The following is a 16,582-nucleotide window of genomic DNA, read 5'->3' as shown; positions in this document are numbered from 1 at the left end:
ACCTGCCATTCATCAGGTGTCATTTAATCTGTTTAATCTCATTTTATAACCAAGGAAAAGTATTCACAGGATTTTCAGTATTTTACTCATGGTCACATAGCCAATTAATACTCTTAAGCAGACCTCCTATCTTTTCTGTTTTGATAACAATAAAAATTCCAGTTATTTAAAAATATGAAGCTTATTTAAGTTTTTGAATAATTATAAAAATAACTTCAGCAAAATATACAAAGTACAAGTGCTCTGAAAAAATGTAACTTCATTTTTTTCCTCATTTTGTTCTTATGAAATACAATCCTTCTTATGTCCATCAGAGAATTAAAGCATTGACCATCTTGAACTTCCTTCAGATATTAGCCAGCTGGCATGTTTTCCTAGCAAAACATTTTCTGATTTGACCACAAGCTCTCTGAATCAGTTGTTACTGGTTTGAATAATAGAATATGCTGTCATGGTGGGCACCTGATCATGAAAACTGATATCTGGAGTACATTTTTATTTGGATTTAAAATGTTTTTACAATCCCAGTATAAACACTGTTAATCTAGTCAAAACCTTTTCTCACAAGATCAAGAGCTTGCCTGGTTTTACTTTAACTAGTTATAGTCAACCGAATAAGACTGAATTGTACATTTATGTTAGGCAAAATTTTAATTTATTTTTCATATGAAAGATGTCATATCAAAACAGTTTTAGGAATTTTTTGAGATAAGACAACTTAGTTTTGAAACTCTAAATAGCTGGATTTGTTTAACTTAAATACCATTTGGAAATTTTATTGTGTAATTTTGTAGAATTGGGAAGTAAAGTGTACAGTTTTTGATGCAATGCTGCGAAGTTACAAATCTGTCTTACAATTGGGTTATGGATTCAAGATTTGAGAGCTACTGGTTTTGTTTTTTTTTTTTGTTTTTCATTGAATTAATTTCATGAAATATTATTAATTTTTATTATTTTGATATAATAGGTCTCTCCAAGGACAGTAAGGATAATTTTCTTTGTCTCCATTAGGATGAGTAAAAAGTTAATAATTTTGAAGGCAGTTTGGACATAATTGCCTTAAATTTAGATAGTAACTAGAAAATGTAGCTGATTTTTGTAAAAGACATGTAAATTTAAAAGAGTCAGTTAAGTAGAAGGTTTATTTTTCAGCTCTTTTTTTTTTCAAGATTTTATTTATTTATTTGAGAGAGTGAGATAGCACAAGCAAAGGGAGTGGCAGAGGGAGAAGGAGAAGCAGGCTCCCTGCTGAACAGGGAGCCAGACATGGGGTTCCATCCCAAGACCCTAGGATCTGAGCCAAAGGCAGACGCTTAACTGACTGAGTCACCCAGGCGCCTCTACTTGACTCTGTTTGGTTCTTTTTATTATTCTTCATAGGCTAAAGATGATGTTACAATTTTAGTTCCAGTGAATTATAGTTCTATTTAAATATCCACCCATCTTTCAGTGCAAATGATGGAAAGATCTTGGTGTTATCAGAAAATACTAACATATTAAGGGAACTTAATTGTGGAAAAAAGCAACATAATAAATTTCACAAAATTACATATGAATACTTAAAAATATTTGTTACTCATGCTGTATTGGAAAGGAGTAGTTAGAATTTTTTACTGAATTAGGGCTGGCCTTTTTTTTAGGAGGGCACTTTTATTAATATCTGGGAGCAGAATGCAATCAATTAAAAAAAACCTTCAGCATGTCTACCGACTAATACAAAATGTTGATATTGAAGAAGAGAAAAAAGAACAATTTTACCTCAATAGGAACATCCAACAGCTTATAGAAAGAAACTGTGGCTTTTTAACACTTGTTTATAGTTTGGTGTGTCCATGAACAGGGAAGAATCAAAATTCTTCTCCGACCCAAGGTTTTAGCACTGCTATTTTGCTTTTTCTGGAACAGTAATGAAATAAAATGTGATTTTTAAAATTAGTTTTTATGATCATGTCTTAGGACTAACAGTTGGAAGTGTGGTATGTGGTAATTCACTATGGCATTGAAAGTTTTGATTAAGAGATTAAAAATGCATTAGAAGAGCTAAAAGGAGCTAAATATTAACAGAATCAAATTTTTCCCCAATTAATAGTGCTTAAGAACAGATCACTGCCTACCCATACCCTGAATTTGAGAAGAAATTTAATGAAGAAAGACTAGATATTTGCTAATTTTGTCATGCTCAAACTTGCCATAGTTGTTTGTATTTTACGAAACCATCAAGATCCTTTTCTATCTGGTTTAAAAATTATTCCATAGCTGAACTTGGGTGTTCTCTTCAAATCCACAAGAATTCAATGTACACTTTTCTATAACAAAACTCAATTTGTATTTCCCTTCTCAATTACAGATTAATGAATATTCTGGTACCTAAATTTATCTTTTCATTTTTGGCATTGTCTCTTTTCAGCATAGTGGAGAATTTACAGTTTCCCTCAGCGATGTCTTATTGACCTGGAAATACTTCCTACATGAGAAGTTGAACCTACCATTTGAAAATACAGAAGTGATTGACCATTATGAGGACATTAGGAGGACTTACGATGATTTCTTAAAGAATAGTAATATGGTAGATCTGATTGATGTTTATAAAAAATGTAGTGTTTTGATTTCTAGTTGTGAAAATAATGCCAACATATCCCCTGTAAGTATTTTTTAAAATAATTCTGTCTTAAATGAAAATTTGGCTAGATTTATTTTTATTTTAAACTATGGTATCAACATTTATAGTAACTTGATAGTGCTTTTGCTTTTCAGATCATGTTAGAAATGGAAAATTTAGCTACCTGAAAGTTAGTTATTACTGGAAAGAAATATTTCAGTGGTAAATTTTGCTGAAATTATGTTATTTGGTTGAAATATAAGAACAGCTTCTTACCAGATCAAAAAATTTTAACAAAGAGATCAGTCCCAAATGTGTGATTTCTTTTTTTAAGATTTTATTTATTTATTTGACAGAAAGAGAGATCACAAGCAGGCAAGAGGCAGGCAGAGAGAGAGAAAGGGAAGCAGGCTCCCTGTTGAGCAGAGAGCCCGATGCGGGACTCGACCCTAGGACCCTGAGATCATGACCTGAGCCGAAGGCAGCGGCTTAACCCACTGAGCCACCCAGGCGCCCCATGATTTCTTTTTGAATTCATGCCAAGGATTGCTTTTATATTTTACTTTCTTATTTTGATGTATATATGTTCATTTGGCATATGTTGTATAAATGATTGCTATGACTCTTTCTATGGATTAGTAGTACTAATAACTGAGATGGGGTATCATTTTGTGACGATAGTATGATACAGTAAACATGGGATAATATACTGTTCCTGTTTTTTTTTTTTTTGCATACACATATTCATTGCTTTATTTTTTTATTGAATATAAATTTTAAAACTAATGGGACGCCATCCTTTATAGTTTGGTTTTATCTACATTAGAATTAATAAACTTTTAGAATATATTTGGATGTATCTATTTTAAAGTGTTGAAGTATATTTATCTTAACATTACTGAGTACCAATAAAGTAGTAATTAAATAGTAGTAATAACTAAATAATTATAGATATAATTAGAAGAAAATGTTTATTATATTTTCTAAGATATTAGAATATTTTATAAATATTTCTGTCTGAAACTTGGGAATCATGTTTTGGCTCCTTGTAATAGAAACCTCTAACAGTGGTTTAAGAAAATGGAAATTTTATTTCACTGTTTTATAAAAGGAGTCTTAAGGTAAGCATATGGGACTGATGTGATGGCTCTGTGGTTATCAGATACCTCGGATTTTTCTGTCATTCTGCTTATTCATCTTAGTTCTTGACCTCTATCCTCAAGATCATTTGTGGTCCAAGTTAGCCGTTGGAACTCCAGATTCCATATCAGCGTTTCTCGCATCAGGAAGTAGTAAGGGAGCACAGCACTCTTCTTTCATTTTAAAGAGGCATAGCTCTTTTGCTTCCATGTCCTTGTGCAAAGCTTAGTCACATGGCCACACCAAGATGTTAGGGAAGAATATAGTCCTTTTTTTTCTGGGTAACATGCCAGAATAAAAACAAAATCTCTGTTACTGATGAAGAAGGGGAGAGTGGATATTGGCAGGCAGTTTGCGGTCTTGGCCTACTGCGCTATAATAGAACCCTTTCCCCTGTTGTAACTTCTTTTTTTTTTTTTTTTTTTTTAAGATTTTATTTATTTATTTGAGAGAGAGAGCTAGAGAGAGCATGAGTTGGGGCAGAGGGACAGAAGGAGAGAGAGAGAAGCAGGCTCCCCACTGAGCATATAGCCCAACACAGGGCTCAACAAGGGCTCGACTTGGGGTTCAGTCTCAGGACCCCGGGATCATGATCTGAACCAAAGGCAGATGCTTAACTGACTGAGCCACCCAGGTGCCCCCTGTCGTAACTTTCTGAGACACACATACATAACCACACTATGGTAAAGATACTTGTGAGGGAAGATTGTTTTTCTTCATTCCTTCCTACCTATGTTTTATTTGCTTGTAGAGATGATTTTTGACTATTTTTCATATAGTTAATTTAGAGAGGCTAATCAAACATAAGTATTGGATTGTAGGAACAATAAAGAGAATTTTTTGATAAGCCAGTAAGAGTATAATCTGCCTGAGGCACATTGTTTTCACCTTATCCTTTGTTGCTGTCTAAGTTTTCTATAAGATTTTTTTTTTATTTGAAAGATTTTATATGTTTATTTGAGAGAGAGTAAGAGGGAGAGAGAGAGAGAGCATGAGTGGGGGAGGGTCAGAGGGAGAAGAAGACTCCCTGCTAAGCAGGGAGCTCAATGCAGGGCTCAATCCTGGGACTCCAGGATCATGACCTGAGCTGAAAGGCAGTCGCTTTTCAGCTTTTTGAGTCACCCAGACACCCCCTGTCTAATAAATCTTCTAATAAGTCTCTTCATTTAAGTGTATCATCTGTAGTATGAGATACACACGTTTACCTTGGAGGGAGTTCTGTACCTCCAAACATCAACATGTTCTGCAGAATTTCAGGAGGGGAGTGGAAGCTGCTGAGATGATAGCATGTGAAGTTGAAATTTTTCTGCACTTAAAATGGAAGATTTGATCTCTGACACTTATTTGCTCTAGGGAAATTTCCAATGAAGAAAAACTGAGCAGAAAAACAGATACTTAGATTGATTTCCTCAAAAATGCATTAAAATAACCCTAATTTATGCTGAAAGTGTCTTTAAAAAAGATTTATTAGAGAGAGAGAGAGTGGGGAGGGGCAGAGGGAGAGATTCTTCAAGCAGACCCCCTACGGAGCGCTGAGTCCAATGAGGGTTTGATAACACAACCCGTGAAACCATAACCTGAGCTGATACCAAGAGTGGGATGCTTAGCTGATTAAACCACTCAAGTGCTCCTAAAAGTGTCTTTAAAGATACATATGCTTATGTATCTTTGTTTCTTATTTATAGTAGCCTAAATAAGGCAGAAATTACAAGGAATCAAGATAAAGGTAAGACAGGGATATTCTGGGAACATGATAACTTGAACAAGTTATTTCATACATTATAATTGTATTTCATACAATTATAGATGTATGAATACATATAAGTGTATTTCACACACTATAATTCCTCTCCTGGGGAACATGCATGCAGGGCCTGTGGACATCTGGGAGCATATAAGACCTCGATTTCTAAATGGAGTCCAAGTTGAGACAATTGGTACAGAATTTGCTTTCTCATGAATTGAACAATTATCTGAGGGATACTGGAGACCTGGGCTGAGGAGAAGAAATGGTAGATTTCAAGAAGAACTTAGCAGCCCTCAGAAATCTGGGAACTTTCTGGAGAAGGTCAAAAATTCCCTCTGTGAGTGTGCCAGGATTCTTTGACTTAGGAAGCCAAGAAGTAGCTGAATGGATGGGTATACTGTTGGTGATCCTTGAGAGACCACAAAAAGACTTTCCCTTGGCTTAAGGAGGTGACTGGCATCCTGTTTATTTTTCCACTGATGCTTTGTAAACAGTAGAGACATTTTCAACTTCTATTACTTGTAAAATTGTCCTCACTTCAGGTACCTCAACAGTCAGGGCCTTAGCCTATGAAGAAAAGCAACAGCCACTTAACGAGTCCCAGCATCTGCAGAAAGATGAGTTAACTCAGAGCACATGTGACCAACAGAATAGCCACTCTTAGTGGTGAATCCGTAAAAGTAGTTAAGTACTCAAGGAAATTCAAGGATACACCTAAACATTAAGGCTTTCTAGATTTAAAAAAGAAGAAAAAAAAGTCTTCCCAGTGCAACAGATGGATTCAGGCACAAATCAAAGTTCTGAAAGTCAAACACAATAAATATTTAAAGCAGAGGGGCACCTGGGTGGCTCAGTTAGGCGTCTGCCTTCAGCTCAGGTCATGATCCTGGGGTTCTGGGATTGAGTACCATGTTGGGTTCTCTGCTCCACAGGGAGCTTGCTTCTCCCTCTCCCTGCTGCTCCTGATCTCTTTCCCTCTCAAATAAAATCTTTTAAAAAAACAATCTTTCAAAATATATATTTAAGGCACAGAGAGAAAAATATGAAGATGAAGTAATTATGAAGAAAAAGTTAAGAAACTTGGAGGTTGGATCTGGAGGATTTAGCATAACAAATGATAGGAATTCCAGAGGAGAAAAAGGATGAGAGGCAGAAGAGGTCATGATTAAATAAAATATTCTAACCACATTTGTTATAATAAAATTTCCCTGAGTCTTTTAAGTGTTTATGAAGTTCCAGGCTGTATTGAAGAGAAAAGACACATACCTAAGCATATCCTGGTAAAGTTTCCAAACTCTTAAGGATAAAGATAAATATTATAAGTTTCCTGGTGGAAAGAACAAGTTATTTAAAAAGAACAACAATGAAATAGCATGTCCTGAAAGAAGAGGACAGTGACCTAAGAATCTCATCCTCAACAAGATATCACTTACCAGCTAAGTTAAAGGAAGGATTTGTGAGGGTTGCAGAAATTTGAAGAATGTCATCTTTATAATTCAAGTGAAGAATTTGCCCATTCGAAGACTGTAATAATTAAACAGATGAATTGGAGAGCAGGTACCTATCCAAGAAAAGATGGTAGTGAGCAATGAAATTTGGAGTGTATGTGTGTCTAGTGTATGTGTGTCTTATCATTAAGAGTGGACTGGGAACATGTGTGCTATGGAAGCCTATACTTAATGGCAGGCTTATACTAAAGGAAATTCTGATATTAGTTTAAAATTAAAATGACTAAATATTGTATTTTTGGGGGGGTAAGTAGCCAGCATTATTACTTTTATTTTATTTTATTTTATTTTATGGGCCCAGCACGCTGTTTTATTTTATCTTAGATTCATTTATTTATTTATTTGACAGAGATCACAAGTAGGCAGAGAGGCAGATAGAGAGAGGAGGAGGCAGGCTCCCTGATGAGCAGAGAGCCAGATGAGGGGATCCCAGGACCCTGGGATCATGACCTGAGCCGAAGGCAGAGGCTTAACCCACTGAGCCACCCAGGCGCCCCTATCACTTTTAAATAATGATAGAGAAATGGGTTATTATATACAGCTTGGTGTGAAATATTTTTAATAGTTGTACTAATACTACTAGTTTCTTTACTAGTTGTACTAATACTAATAGTTTATTAGTAACCTCCTTTGTTTTCTACAGAGTCAGCTATGCGATTTTCTTTCTGGGAGACAGTATGTAGTAACTGATGAAACTGATCTTCATGTACCAACATCACCAATGAGTAAACACAACCAGGATAATGAAAAGGTACTGAAAAATTGTGAGCAGGACTGATCCTCTTTAAATCACCATGAATTTGTATATTACAGTTATTATTTTTTCTCATTTTTAAAAGTTTTCAATTTGTTTAAATAAAACTATATTTGCAAAGAGTAATGCATTAGAGACTGCTGAGATCCTAGCAGTCAGTGCCTTCCTGGTTTTGGGACAACATAACAGGCACTATGCAAAAATAAGTATAACTCATCAGTCTTTGAAAAGTAGTTAGAAAGTCTAAGTTGCCAGAGTTATTTGAATCTTTGTATTTGGCAAATTTACTTATGGTTTTAAATGAATGATTCTTGGGCGGTTATATACAATTGAAAATTCTGTTCTGTCACCTTTGAAGTAGATAACTGATGCATCACAAATTGTGATAATAAGAGTTTGTTGTGCAAACAAACCACAGAAAGCAAACCACAGGTTTGGTCTAATATAATTTACCTTAAGTTAAATGCTATGCTAGGTACCTAATTAAATATAGTAACCCCTTAATAACTGTGGGGGTTATGTTTATGGAATTTTCTATGGTAAATAAAATCACTATTGACAAGATAAAAATTTGAGTATTGGAAAAGGCAGTAAAACTGCATTCAACATATCAAAATCTATCTTCTTTATTCAGTTTGACAGTCACCTTCATTTTTAAGGAAACATTGCTAAGGCAGATTCTCCCGTAAGTCCCATGCCACAAAGATCACATTTTAAGAAATATATTTGTCACTGCCCTCATAAATACCTGTGCACCTACTTCCTAGACTTACTAACATGCTTGAACATCTGCATTTAATATTTTTTGTGCCGTCTTTGAAAGTTAAGTTTCTGACATCATGGTATTTAATCCCTAAAGTTCTTTAGCATATCATTTCCCGAAGATAGAAGCAGTAACATAATACCATTATATATAAGAAAACTTAATTTTCCCTAATATCACTTACTGTCTTCCCTATTCAGATTTCTCCATTTGTCCTCCAAATGGTTTTATATCTCTTTAGATTTTTAATCTAGGAGAATTCCCCTCAGTCTTTTTCTCTTCTTATTTATGTATTTAAGTACTCCTGGGATTATTTATCTTGTTCTTCTATTTCCAGTAAACTGGAAGTTTTATGCAATAGCTTGCTTAGATTCAAGTTTAGTACTTTATAACTGATGGTATCGTATTAAGAGACACAAGCTCAAGTTGTCCCAAATTGCCAGCTCTCTCTAGGATAAAGATGTAGTTTTCCCTTTGCAGTGAACAGAAATCTGTGGGGTGACACTGTATAAATATACTGTTTTGCAGCAACATTTCACCCAGTGGTTTTACACATATGTTCATGATCCTTGTCTGAATCAGCTATTTCTTTAGTGTTTGCAAAATGGTGAGTTTCTAACTCTGTCATGTTTTACATTAATTAGCTGCCATTTCTCAGTAAAGCAGAGCTGATAAGATAAAGCTATGTAGGGAAATAGTTCCCTAGGAATGGCAGAGTCATGACTTAATACTTTCTCTCTCTCTCTCTCTTTTTTTTTTTTTTTTTGCAGAATGATTTATACTTTTATTGGCTAAATGAAATTATTCAAATCCTGAAATCTGCTTTCTTCTTCAGCATTAGAATTTCAAGTAGACACACTCTGGTTCTACATTCCTATCTTAAAGGCGTGCGCACACACACACACACACACACACACACTAGAACTTTAATGGTATGAGATGCTCGCTTGTTTTCTTCTACAGTGAATGATTCCACAGAATAAGTAAAAAAAAAAAAAAAAGGCAATTTGTTGGCATAGAATAATTAAGAAAATTAAATCGCCCTTCTAGGCAAGATCTTTGTGTGAGAGCTTACTGACACTCTATTTATACCCAGAATCAGGAGAAAACTGCCCTTTTGATATTTTATCTCTCTCTCTTTTTTAAAAGATTTTATTTATTTTTTTGACAGAGATCTCAAGTAAGTGGAGAGGCAGGCAGAGAGAGAGAGGAGAAAGCAGGCTCCCCGCTGAGCAGAGAGCCCGACGTGGGGCTGAATCCCAGGACCTTGGGATCATGACCTGAGCAGAAGGCAGAGGCTTTAAGCCACTGAGCCCCCCAGGTGCCCCAATTCTTTCTCTTTCATTACCAGTTTAGGAGCTGGGATAATAGTTATTTATAAGATAGGATGCAAATTACATCTTTTTCTGTTTATCTTTGTCCTTATGCATGTATTTATTGCTGTGGACTCATGAATTTTTATTCAGTTTTAAAATTAATTACAGTCATTAACCTTTGATGCTAAAAGGGAGGGATTCTGTTCAAGCTTCTGTGTCTTTTTTACATGCCCTATTAGACTCCTAAGCACTTCCCTTTTTTCTGGTATGATAAAATATCCCAAGTCCATCTTAGAATGTTTTCTGCCCGGATGTGATTCCCTTTAGTCGTTTGTAACTATTTTCTCTTAGTTGAAGTTAATTTTTCACTTCCATCATTTTTTTTCTCTGGTGCCAAATATTGACAAAATGTTTACAAAATGCCTGGTCTTTTCTCATTGGTACTTAAGAGATGCATTCATATATCAAGAGAGTATATCACTTACAATTCTCTTCTCTCTGATTTATATTACAGGCTCTGTAGGGAGGAAGCATTAATTGTTATTGTGTCCTTACGAGAAATGAATGAATTTGTATGTGTAAAATATCTAGGTGTTTATAATTTTGGCTTACAGTTATAAAATGTTATCATAAATGGATATCCATGAAAAAAGAGTATAGCATATAGAAACTAATGGGTCTTCATTGCAAGTATATAGTTTTCTCATTTAAAAAAAAATTTCTCATTGTGTTAATCCTCTACTTTTATCTCTTGCCTCTTTGGATTGTTTTCTAAGAGTATTCTACCTACTAGTTAGCTGATAGATTTTATGAGGACTATTAAAGTAGCAGTCATCCTCTCAACTATTTTTTTGTTACTTGCAGACTTCTGATTTTTCTTTTTGCAAAGTATTTTTGCAAGGCAATATATTTCTATTAAAATTCCAAAGTGACTTTTTGGACTGAAGTCTTGCATAGATATATTTTGATCACAAAATGTACCTTACTAATGCCACACCAGAGTCATCAAGTAGATGAATGGCATGAGTTTGAGAAACAATATTTTTGTTTCCTTATTTTATTTTTCCTAAGGTAATAAACTGCTTTAGAAATTCTGAAGTAAAGATGGGAAAAATGGAATAAAAGCCCTAAAAGAAAATCATCAGTTAAATAAAAATTTCTACTGCTATATTTGTTTTAGTTCAACTCTTTTTTTTTTTTGCTTGTTTGGTCATCTTATGTTAAGAATTTATGTGTTTGGCAAAGAAAGTAAAAAAATAGCTGTATAAATTATTAATCTCAATCTAAAAAACTGACATTCTTCAAATTGAGATTGAATATCTACATTTCAGTAATAATTAATGGACAGGAAAAGAAACTTGAAATTGCCAGAAAGTTTAAATAAAATTGTTCAACTTCTAAACAAACATTGCAAATACTTTGTGGTATGGACTGAATCAGTTTATTAAATAAATAAACAGAACATTATCTTTATTTTTGGTATCTTGGTAAAAGCTTCAATCTTGTGGATTTTTTCAATTAGGCCCTTGCTTCTGGATATCATAACTGTATTTATGTGGAATGCTTTTCCAGAGAGCCTCTTTAAAACACACTTGCAAATACAAGAGCAGGGAAACCATAACTGCCATGTTATATGACCATAATGATGGGGATAGATTTCCAATTGCAGCCATGAGTTAAAAGAAACACTCTTAACTGTGGGGACTCCAAGATGTTTTTCCCTGTTGTTTGTCTAGCATCATAGATCAGAAGGGCAGAATTTGCTAGCCTTAAAGAGCAAGTTGTAGATGGGGTTTAAGCCCTCATTGATACCTAGTAAGGATCAGATATATACATTTTGGTAAATTCTCATTGTTTTTGGACAGCAAAAGCACAGTAAAATAGGGATTCAATGAAATTAAATGTAGAAAGAATAAAAAAATTTCTGATTACAATGTGAATGTTGTTTTTTTTCTTCTTTTTGATTTTTCATGACATGTGTTACTCTTTCGAAACATGAAGGGTTAAGATAAAGGGGAGGTTCATATGTTTTAGGCTATTGTACTGTGAAGTTAAAATGGAAACTTCTGTATTATAGATTCACATGAAGTATTATGATTTACACTGAAAGTAAAGATAAAAAGATAGTTGAAATCTAAGCAGAAAAATATAATGCCTTAAGTTATAAAATTTTAGGGTGGATCTTAAAGATGATTTTGATTTAGCTGTAATTTGAAGTAATTTTCTTTTTAAGGCAATGTAATACAAATATGTGAGTGCTTAATAGATCCCAAATAAATTTTTATCAATAGTTTTCATTCTGAAATTTCTAAAAGAGCCAAATACGTGTATTAAGTTTTTTACATTTATCATTGAACAAAAACTAATTGAGAACCTATTAACAAAAATGAATTGATTAGATACTATAATGCCAGTCATTCTTTTGGGCCCTAAGGGCACACCATTTGCTTTACTGAAACTCATGAAGTAGTAGAAAGATTAAGAAAATACACAGCATCAGAAACCATTAAGATCTATGCAGGGAATTATAAGTGCCTGAGAGGCTTAGGTGTAAGAGGGTAATAAGAAAGGGAGTACATGAATTACTCTCTGCAAATTGCCTCTCTGCAAAGGTAACATTTGTCTCATATTTTTAATATTTTAGAAAAAAAATCTTTAGAGGGTTAATATTTAAGTTTTCTTTTTTTTTTTAATCAATTTTGCTTAAATTTCAAGTCCATATTTAAGGTAACCTTTTCCTGTACAATAAAGTTTTTTTTTAAATAGACCCTGACTGCCTCCCATGTTTCAAGAATTGTTTTTCTTAAGAAATTTAAATAATCCAAAAGCATGTTACTTTTATTTTTAAAAAAAATTTTTTAAAGATTTTATTTATTTATTTGACAGAGGGAAAGAGACAGCCAGAGAAGGAACACAAGCAGGGGGAGTGGGAGAGGGAGAAACAGGATCCCTGTGGAGCAGGGAGCCTGATGCTGGGCTGGATTCCCTGAGGATCATGACCTGAGCCGAAGGTGGATGCATAACTGAGCTACCCACATGCCCCAACTTGAAACTTTATTAATAATTGTCTCAGAGACTTCCTAATAATTTATAATTTTTATTGCTACCTTTTAAAACTCTCTTTAATGCTTTCTAAGTTAAAATGTAGTTAAGCAATATGAAAACATTTTAATTTTAATTAGGAAAATATTTTCTTAGAATTATAGATGATTAATTATGGGGTCTTTGGCTAAGTTGTCAGTCACTGAAGGACTTACTGAATTTCAAGTTTTGAGAATGAATTGAGTTTAGAATTTGTGGAGTCCATTTTTTTTTCCATTAAATTATTTCTAAATTTGTTTATTTTTTTACTACTATGTTCAATTAGCCAGCATATAATACATTATTAGTTTTTGATATAGTGTTCATTTTTCTAAGGAAATAGGCAAGGAGAGTATTTCAAGTAAATAGCATGGGATCAACACTTAAGAATTAGATACAACAAGATTTCAGATCAAGAAAATGGGGTGGAAGTAGTTGAGAAGGTGATGAGAATTCCATTAAAATAATGTGATTTTGATGAAATCCAGTTTATCAATTTTTTCCTATATAGATTGTGCTTTTGATTATAGATTGTCACGTGTAATAACTTTGCCTAATTCCAAGTCATTAGGATTTTTTCTTACGTTTTCTTCTTAAAGTTTTACAGTTTTACATATTGTACATTTAGACCTATAATCTGCTTTGAGTTAAGTTTTATAAAAAGTGTGAGGTTGGGGCACCTGGGTGTCTCAGTCAGTTAAGTGTCTGACTTCAGCTCGGGTCATGATGTCAGGGTTCTGGGATTTATTCCCACACTGGGCTCCCCACTTAGTGGGCTTGTCTCTCTGTCTCTCCCCCTGCTCATGCTCTCTCTCTCTCTCTCAAATAAATAAAATCTTAAAAAAAAAAAAAAAGAAAAAAGTGTGAGGTTTCGGTGTGTTTCATTTGTTTCACATATGGTTGACCAGTTGTTCCCACACTAACTATTGAAAAGAATGTCCTTTCTTCATTGTTGCTTTTGTACCTATGTCAAAAATCAAATGGCTGTATCTGTTAGATCTATTTGTGGACTCTGTTCTATTTCATTGATATGAGTGTCCCTTCATAAATGCTGTATTATTTTGACTATACTGTAATATTTAAGATCATTTTCAGCCTATTTAATACGTTGTTGCAGTGTCTTCTGGCTTTTTGATGATTTGTTATTATTATTCTTTAGTATGTTATGTGTCATTTTGTTCTCGTTACTCTCAAGTTTTTCTCTCATCTTTGGCTGTCAGAGTTTAATTATAGAACAGGACTGATATTCTTTGTATTTTTCCTACTTGAGTAGCTTCTTAGATCTATAAAGTAATGTTTTCCACCAAATTTGGGATGTTTTTGGCCATAATTTCATGAAATAATTTTTTTTGCTTATTTGCTTATTTCACTCTTCTGCAGGGATTCTAAATACATGTCCCACAGAGCTCTTTGGTTTTATTTTTCTTTCCTTTTTTCTTCCTTTGTTTTTCTGGTTTGATAATTTCTATTTATATATTTGTAAGTTCACTTATACTTTCTTCCACTTTCTCTAAGTTGTTTTTGAGCCCATTTAGCAAATTTTGTTTTGGTCTTGGTACTTTTCATTTCTGGAATTTCTTTATAATGTCCACTTTATTGTTGTCATTTCCCCTGTTAATTTATTGAATATTTTTTGGTTTGAGTTCTTTGTATATATTTATAGCAGCAACCTCAGAGTTTTGTCTGCTAAATCTAGTATCTAGGTCCATTTGGTGTTAATTTTTATTGACTGCTTTTTATCCCGAGAGGGGGTAACACTTTTTTTTGAACTGTCTTATAATTTTCAGACAAAAACAACATTATAGATATTATTTTATAGTGATTCTGGGTTTTGTCATGTTCTTATGAAGACAATTGAGTTTTTATTCCAGTAGGCAGTTTTCTTGCCTGGATTTCAACTTCATATTCTGTCTCCTTGGTTTGAAGCTTTTTGGATATCTATTCTTACGGTTTTCCTTTGCTGGTTTTCTTTTTTTTAAGGTTGGCTTTTGTAGGTCTTTCTTCTGCCTGCAAAACATGGCAGTAAACCAAGGATTTGGGAAAGTATGGAGCTCATTCTTTCCATGGATTCTTTTTTCTTGGGATTTTCCTGTGATTTCCAGTTGTTCTGACTAATTTTGGCTCTCTACTCTTAACACTTAAATCTGTCCAGCTTCAGCTTTCTGTGACTTAAGCGACACACAGTTGCGGAATGTACTCAGTTTAGCAAACCTTCCAACTCATAGCTCTAGTTCCTTGTAGCTCAGTCTTTCTTGAAGGTATTTCTTTCTTATTTCTGCCTGTGTTTTTGATGGACCTGTGGAGTCTCCCCCATGCTTGTGTCAGCTATGGATTATGGCTCTTTATGCTCTCAATTATGTCCAAGATTTTCCCCTTTAAATTTATAGCTGCTTTCCCAGCCCTGGATTCTGAGGGCACCATTATAGTCACTTCTATCTGCCACAGCTATAGTCATGAAATTTGAGTCAGTAAACCACAAACTTAATTCATGTTTTTTTTTTTGTTTGTTTGTTTTTTTTTTTGTTTTTTTTAAAGTACTCTCCATGCCCAGCATGGAGCCCAGAGTGGGGTTTGAACTCATGACCCTGAGATCATGACCTAAGCTGCGATCAAAAGTTGGATGTCAGTTGACTGAACCACCCAGACACCCCTAATTCATTCCCTTCTTATTGCAGTTCTGCTAAAATTAAATATTCCTCCAGCTCCTATCTACCTTCTAGATACTTTCCATTGTCTTTAAATAGTATTTAAGATTTTTTTAATTTACTATTTTATGTTTGTTTTCTGTGAGGTTCATATGATCACTCACTTCTCCACAGGAAGTTTAGGACCTTGAATAACCACAAACTTGCTATTCTTAACCCTTCTTGTTGCAGTTCTTTTAAAATAAAATTATCCTCTAGGTTGGGTCTGCTTTGTGTATGCTTTCCAGTATAGTTATGTTTTTGAAATTTTACTAATATTTTATTGTTACCTGTGGGAGTTCACAGTATCACTTCCTCAATACTAGAATTTGCAAAACCCTAAATAGCTATAAGTAGGTAATTTTAAGAATAAGATCATTGAATGCCTTGGTTTGTAAAATGCCCTTGACCATAAAAGACAAGTATAGAATATATGAAAGAACCATGTCAACATCAACTACTTGTTATTTTCTTTTTTTTTCTTTGTTGTTGTTGTTATTTTCTTAACACTTGCTTGAATTTCTTCATTGTAATACTTACTTGGTTTTTTGGTATTGTCAAAGTCAGCATCTAATAATTACCCCCAAATTTAACCATTTAAATTCAGCCCATATCTCCAGCCCTGTGTACGTATAGGACCAAATAGTCTCAGTCAGCCTATTCCCTCAGCTTTAAGAGACTTCATTTCTCCTTGTTATTTAGTGACAAATGTGTACATGGGCATGAGATTCAGCCTTATTGGAAATTCAGACTTTGGGCTTTATCCTTTATATCATTTTTAAGAGGTATTTTTCAACAATTATGATCATTGTTATTTGCTCATACTTACTTAGTAGTGGCATATTTGTTTCATGAGCAGGGATATGTTAATTGTCCAACTCAATCTTTTGTTGTATGGTAGTCTTTTCCCATAGAGTTGAGTGAGATATTGTTATTGAGTAGTCATAAGTATTTTTACTGTGTATGAAGAAAAGATTATTGATTTAGAAC

At 33.9% G+C, this 16,582-nt stretch overlaps 1 protein-coding gene across 3 annotated transcripts in view; it reads left to right on the top strand.

Moving 5' to 3' along the window:
- The window catches only part of LOC122891418 (PARP1 binding protein), a 71,725-nt gene that overhangs the window by 17,994 nt on the left and 37,149 nt on the right, over positions 1 to 16,582 (top strand). Inside the window, exons 3-4 of one of the 3 annotated variants that reach the window (XM_044227047.1) lie at positions 2,408 to 2,566; positions 7,638 to 7,745. In XM_044227047.1, the coding sequence (XP_044082982.1) occupies positions 2,408 to 2,566; positions 7,638 to 7,745 (267 nt within the window). Of the gene's footprint in view, positions 1 to 2,407; positions 2,642 to 6,687; positions 7,044 to 7,637; positions 7,746 to 16,582 lie in introns of those variants that run through there. The other 2 variants (XM_044227046.1, XM_044227048.1) reach the window with 2 other exon arrangements.

The sequence above is a fragment of the Neovison vison genome, chromosome 12, assembly GCF_020171115.1.
Source record: "Neovison vison isolate M4711 chromosome 12, ASM_NN_V1, whole genome shotgun sequence".
Lineage (NCBI taxonomy): Eukaryota > Metazoa > Chordata > Mammalia > Carnivora > Mustelidae > Neogale > Neogale vison.
This window is presented reverse-complemented; position numbering and strand designations above follow the sequence as displayed.